Source organism: Rhagoletis zephyria, unplaced genomic scaffold (genome assembly GCF_001687245.7).
Source record: "Rhagoletis zephyria isolate East Lansing unplaced genomic scaffold, Rhagoletis_zephyria_1.1 Rzeph_scaffold_06087, whole genome shotgun sequence".
Taxonomy (NCBI): Eukaryota; Metazoa; Arthropoda; class Insecta; order Diptera; family Tephritidae; genus Rhagoletis; species Rhagoletis zephyria.
Genome location: NW_016163170.1, coordinates 15,209 through 22,197, shown reverse-complemented (window position 1 = coordinate 22,197; position 6,989 = coordinate 15,209). Strand labels below are relative to the sequence as shown.

The 6,989-nt window shown below is 35.5% G+C and overlaps 1 protein-coding gene across 2 annotated transcripts; it reads right to left on the bottom strand.

Moving 5' to 3' along the window:
- Positions 1-5,392: 5,392 nt before the first annotated feature.
- Positions 5,393-6,393, bottom strand: LOC108372841 (uncharacterized). Of its 2 annotated transcripts, XM_017628626.1 has the most exons (3): positions 6,088-6,393; positions 5,824-6,025; positions 5,393-5,760 (listed from the first exon to the last, which is right to left on the bottom strand). In XM_017628626.1, coding segments are annotated over exons 1-3 (339 nt in total). In that variant the 5' UTR covers positions 6,090-6,393; the 3' UTR covers positions 5,393-5,625. The 2 variants fall into 2 exon arrangements, with proteins under 2 accessions (XP_017484115.1, XP_017484114.1); XM_017628625.1 differs by having other exon boundaries at positions 5,824-6,393.
- Between the last annotated feature and the right edge of the window lie 596 nt (positions 6,394-6,989).

The window sequence follows — 6,989 nt, the reverse complement described above, 5'->3', positions numbered from 1 at the left end:
AACAGCTCTGACGGAGCTGGTGGTATTGCTGAACGCCATTTTACACAGCCGCATGACTTTTGAGGGGATACCAAATTCAGACATAGCGGCATATAGGCAACTCCTTTTAGTGCTGTCAAAAGCAGCTTTAAAGTGGACAAATAGGTGGTGAGTGTCGATCCTTTTCTCGCGGGTCTTTTCCAAGATTTGGCGTATTGTGAATACTAGGTCTATGGTGGATTTGCCTGGCCACACTGATAAGGCCCAGTCAGTTCATTGACGGTGGGCTTCACTTTTTCACACAATACGCTCGATAAGACCTTGTGACCTATGCTTAGAAGGCTGATCCCGCGGTAGTTGGCGCGAATGACGGGATCATCTTTCTTGTGGATTGGGCAGAGCACACTTAAATTCCAGTCGTCGGGCATGCGTTCATCTGACCATATTCTGCACAAGAGTTGATGCATGCACCTTATCAACTCCTCGCCGCCGTACTTGAATAGCTCAGCTGGCAGGCTGTCAGCTCCAGCGGCTTTGTTGTTTTTCAGCCGCGTTATTGCTATACGTACCTCGTCATAGTCAGGCGGTGGAACGTCGACTCCGTCATCATCGACTGCGGGCTCGGGTTCTTCTTCTCCACAACTTTCCGTGCTGCAACCATTCAGTAGGGCGGAAAAGTGTTCCCTCCATAATTTAAGTACGCTCTGGACATCAGTTACTAGGTCGCCATTATTGTTCTTACAGGAGTACGCCCCGGTCTTGAAACCTTCCGTAAGTCGCCTCACTCTCTGGTAAAATTGTGGGGCATCCTGAAAATTATTTAAAGAAATAATAAATCACTAAACATTTTTTGCCTGATACTTTGACGCCTTGAAGTTGCTTCGTGTGCAGATATTGAGGCGTAGAGGAATCATTTGTGCATAAAAATTTTTATACGCGTCTAAAGCTATACGAACCGTGTGTAGACTGCCTAAGCTACATCTTCTGGTCGCCTGATTAACTTATTCTCTTCGCAACCAACCAAATACAAAATAAATACCGCGAAAAACCTCATATACAAAATACTAACAATAAGCCACAAACAATTCCATGAAGCGAACATTGAAAAAATAAAGAAGATCCTAAAAAGCAACCACTATTCTGAACATTTAACACACAACTTAATAAAACAAAAAATGATGCAAACGAACATTCACCAAAATAGAACTTCAAGCACAGATGCAATAAACAACACAAAGCGATACCACAGTGTCACATACATTCCAAAGCTGACCGAAAACTTCGGCTGCGACTTTGCGAAACAACAAAATATAACACTTGCATATAAATCTAATTGCACATTATCGACTGTTTTTTTTACAAAAACAAAATGCCTAACAGATGCTCAACAACAAAGCAACGTAGTTTATGAAATTAAATGTAGGGGAAAAGCGAACGAGGGATGCGGAAAAGTTTTATAAAAAATTAGTAGACTCTAACCAAACAAAAAAATAGTCTAAACTGCTAAAAATGTTTTGGTGCTATTATTTTGGTAAAATGTTAATAATTTCCTTTGTACGGATTTTGATATGCGCCTCCGTATTTGATCTCAGTTGAACTTTTATAAGTATGAGTAGTCAATTTAAAGGAATATCTTTTGTTTTGTTTGTTTTGTAGTATTAAAAATGTATTATTATAGCCAATTTCCCTTATTTGCACTTCAAAAGGGACAAACAAAATCCGAATTTAATTTTTCCATATAAAAAATTAATTCAGACGCATAAATTAATAAGTTTATTTTATTATCATAAGAAGTTCTTTTTGATGCACCGAAATTTAAACAAATTTATATAATCTCTTTAATTTACAAAGTAATTTATAAATTTTATAAATTTATTATTTAATTTTCAAGCAATTTAGCATTTCAATTCAAGGGAAAATTTTAGTATGCGGATGGCAAATTCTAGAAAAAGTGTGGATAAGGGGGGTAGAATAGGACTACTTGATTTCAAAAATATCCCCCTTTTTTCTGGCAACCCAATTGCTTTTATATAATTTGTTGGTAAAGTCTTCGTATAAACGGTGAATAAGATAGCAAAATAACATCAAACTGCCACACTGGAATTTTGAATAATAAAAGCAGATTTTTAATTCGCAATTTTCACTTAGTAGAATTCTCCTTTCTGTGTGGCCGAAGAAGAGGGGCTGGACACCTTTTGCAAAGAACACCTCTCTGCGTAGGCGGCTTTTGGCTGCACTTAGAGATTACAACCCTCACTAAGTAGAATTCTCCTTTCCGTATTGCCGAAAAAAGAGGGCTGAACACCATTTGCAGAAAACACCTTTCTGCGAAGGCGTTTTCACTACGTAGAATTCTTTCTATTGTATTATTTTGTACGGTATGGCAACACATCTTATGTGTCAGTTTGCAACCATGTGTTATTGTAAATATGGGTGCAATGTAATGTAATTACAAGTTAATAAAAGTTTGATTAAAGTGATTTATATGCAAGATAAAATAAAATAAAAGTGTGTAAACTATTAGGTAGTGTTATGTGCATTTATATATATGAAAGTATGTGACAAATGCACTCTTTGATAAGGGAATCAAGTGGAACAACTTAAGAAATTTTAACAGCAAATAACTTATAAACAATTATATTGTTTATATTTTTTAGTTATACATGTTTTAGAGGATACCTCCCTTAACATCCTGACCAAGTTTCATTTGTTAATTCCACCTGGGCCCTTACTCTGTAGTTCGAGTCGAAAGGTTGTTCTGTTCGAAAGCCAAATTCGAATCGAAGCCCCATTCGTAATCCATAGTTCGATCGAGTCAACTTTCGAAAATATTCGAAAAAAGAGAGCAACACTGTTCGCCAAATGTCAAACGCAAAGCAAAACAAAGAAATAATCTAAAATCAAAACAAGATGAAATTGCGAACATTTCGATTGTGAAGTTTGTGCACTTAAGAACTCAGTAACTGTTGTGTTAAATATATTTAATATTAGTGAAAGTCCTTGATAAAAAAAATTACCAAATGGATTCAGTGGCGATATGGTTGGAAGCAGATGAAGGTCAAGTGGCGGAACGAGTGCAATTAACAGCGCTTAGGGATAAGGCCAACATATTCAGTCCCAATAATAAATGGTAAAAGGATTGCTATATTTGTGACTATTTATATTTTATGTATTTATAATTATCCCTTCGCGCAAAATTTCCATCTAAACAAAGAGGCGTTTCAGTACGTACTAAATGCCATTACGCCGGAGTTAAGGACTCCTCGAAAATCCACAGCAATTCCGCCCATTATTAAGCTGGCCGCTGCACTGAAGTTATTGGGGAAAGGAGGTTACCAACACCAAATTGGCCAAGACCAACACGTAAGCCTTTCTCAGCAGTCAATGTCACGCTGCCTCATTGAAGTGTGCAAAGCCATTGAGAAAACGCTTTGCCAACAACACATTAATTTTGCTAGTACGGACGCAGAGGAAAGAGGGGCGAAATTATATTTCTATGAAAAGTGTGGCATTCCGGGCGTGTTGCTTGCAATAGATGGCACACATATACAAATGATAAGACCAACAAGGAATGAGCATTTGTACTACAATAGAAAACTAAGCACAGTATGAATGCAATGGTTGTAAGTATTGCATTATCATGAAGGTTTTCAACAACAATTTTTCAAATTAAAATTCTTAGATGTGTGACCACAAGATGAGAATTAGAGCTGTTGACGCGCGATACGGTGGTGCATGCCATGATTCCCATGTATGGAACCTGTCCAGTGAGAGAAGGGCTTTAAAAGCTCGTTTTGATAATGGCGAGAGAGGGATATGGAGTCTTGGTTAGCATCAATTAATACTTTAATATCGATAGTATATTAATAATAGCATTAAAATTTTTTACGGTTACTCAGGATATCCATTGGAATCATGGATGTTAACTCCCTATCGTAATGCCGCCGAAAATTCAGCGGAAGGCCGGTTCAATCATTGCCATGCCAAAGTACGGTCAATCATCGAACGAGTATTTGGAATATTGAAAGGAAGGTTTCGATGTCTTTTGGCAGCACGGGAGCTGCATTATACTCCGCAAAAGGTTTCAGCTATAATGAACGTTTGCTGCGCTTTGCACAACATTTGTCTGCAATTTAAAGCTGAGCTACAACATTCAGAAGTTTTTTCCACAGAAGATGTACATTTATTAGAAACTGTGAATATGGTGGAAGCGGACAGAAGTACAGCAAATATTTCTAGGAACTTAAGAGATGAAATAAGACACAGTTTAATTGCATAGGTGTAGCAAAATATTTTATAAATTCAAGTGCGTGTATACACAGTAGCTCAAACTCAAATCATAAAGTGATATTTTAACAATATTCGCAATGTTTTTAATTCTGAAACTTTTTTGTAAATATTTTAAAATAGTATAGCTGATTATCTAAAAGAAATCATATAAATCTAAGTTGGAAACTTGTGCAAAAATTAGGAAAATATCAACAAAGTTTCATACAAATTGCCAAGTTTTAACTAGAATTCCTTGAAAAAAATTTGCCCGTTAAATTTTAATATAATGTGCAAGTTCGAAGTCCATAAAAAATTCCGTTGATTTTTAGTATATTAGTATATTTTTTTTATATGGAAGAAAATGATCAAAAATCAACGGAATTTTTTATGGACTTCGAACTTTCACATTATATTTAAGTTTAACAGACCAAATTTTTGTCAGGAAATTCTAGTCAAAAATTTGGCAATTTGTATGAAAATTTGTTGATATTTTCCTAATTTTGGCACAAGTTTAAAACTTAGATTTATATGATTTCTGTTAGATAATCAGCTTTACTTTTTTAAAAAATGTATTAAAAAAGTTTCAGAATTAAAAACATTGCGAATATTGTAAAAATATCAATAAAAAATAAATAAAATAAAAGTACTTTTTGAGTCTTCATTTTATAAAACTACATATGTAAAACATTTCTAGGAACCTAAGACACAAAATATAGTTTAGTTTCATTGGTATATAAAAAAATGTAAAATATATTCATTAGCCTTTTCATTCGCAGGTAACAATTCAACAAACAATTACATACAACTAATTCATTGATTGCTTGGATTTGAAATTATCATAAAAACAAAAAATATTCATTATTTTTGATTAATACAACAAGCAACTGCTGTACCTTAATCTGCTATTTAAAAAATAAATAACTTAAAAAACAATTCATCAGTCTTCAAAGGAACAAAAAACTTATAAAATATGAATTCGTAAAAATAACTACACTTAAATCAACTATTTAAAAAGTTTAGCTTTTAGTTTCAGTGCTTTTAACTTCAGTTTACTTTTCTTTTTTTTAATTTTTTTTTTTAATTCAAATTTTTCTCGTTTTGGTTGAAGTTTAGACTCTTTGAGCTCAACATTCCTCTTAAAATATCTACTTAAACTATTTAAATTATCACATAATTCGTCCATCGAATTTTCGTGATATTGGCATTAGTTTTCCACTTGCAGTTTTACCAAATTGTCTTTGCCGAGAGGTAGTGAGCGCATCATTTCTTGGATATTCTTCAGGCTCTAAGTTTATACAATCAGGTGGGCTAGATGATGCAGGATCGCCGAAGGTAGTAGCACCAAAGCGCATTGTTTCAGCCTCGCCATTTATAGATTCATCTATATGCAACCACTTGTTCTTCCGTTGCAGTTAATGAACAGAATCTCGATGGCCCACCTCCTGTTCCCGACATGCTCTCCTTATTCCTTCGTAACTTCGCCTTAATATTGCTTTTATAATCTGCCCATATCTACATAAAAAAAAATTATAACTATTTACAATATGGTTTACAAAAACATAATAAATTTGTTACCTTTTTCCATTCAGTGAAGTTATGAGTTGGAGGTCCGCATGAATTAAGCTCATTTTCTAGCCTCTTCCACAGATTATTAGAGGTTTGCTTTGCAGCTAAACCCTTAATTTGACCTTTCGCCAAATCGCTGTGTTCCATCATGAAATTTACCAATATTTCAAATTGTCGAGGCTTGGTATTTGGTTGTTTGATTTTCGTTGTCCTAAAAATTATTTTTTGATTAAAAGAATACATATTTTCACAAATACTATTGCAATTACTTACATTTTTGCGGACGTCCGAGTGCTTGGTTGCTGTCGAATAGAATTTTCTACAATTCCACCATTTTGACATTTGCTTTCGATGCAGGGAGTACCAAATTTCCGAAAATTCGAAAGGGGATAAATAAAATTCGAAGGGAACAGAATGTAGTTCGAACATCGAACCAATGTTACTCGAAGGGTGCTTTCAGAGTACCAATCGTTCGAAAGCGAGCCAATTTTCTTTGCGGCTGAATACTAGAGCCCACCCCAATTCAATACCTCTCACGACGATAGTACTATCGATACTATCGATGTTTTCAACTATCGTTTTCTAAACTATCGAGTGGCGGTACTATCGATAGTATCCCAGCTCTAGCACACGCCGAGCTTCTCCTCCGACTTGTGGTGTGCGCCTTGATGTTGTCACACAAAGCGGAGGGACCTACAGTTTTACGCCGACTCCGAACGGCGATTGTATTTTTATGAGAAGCTGTTTTTCATGGCAGAAATACACTCGGAGGTTTGCCATTGCCTGCCGAGGGACGACCGCTGTTAAGAAAAAACCTTTTTCTATACATTTTGCGATGTTGCTTTGACCAGGGCTTGAACCCAGGTGCTGATGAGTGAAAGCGCGCACTGCTTACCACTACACCACAGCGGCCGACATACATAATATAATAATATATAGCGGCGATACATATATAAAGAAACAAAAAACAGTACAGCGCTTTCACAGTACATACGAACTGCTAGGCACTCAGCAGATTTAGCAAACACCAAAATAATCGGCATAGAAAAACGAGGAAAAAACAGATACACATTAGAAAGCCCGTTTGCAAAAAAGGGAAAATAAATAAACAAAAAGAAGACACCGATGCCGTTTCTTCCGCCTACATGTTACGTTTATAAAATTCATATTTAGTT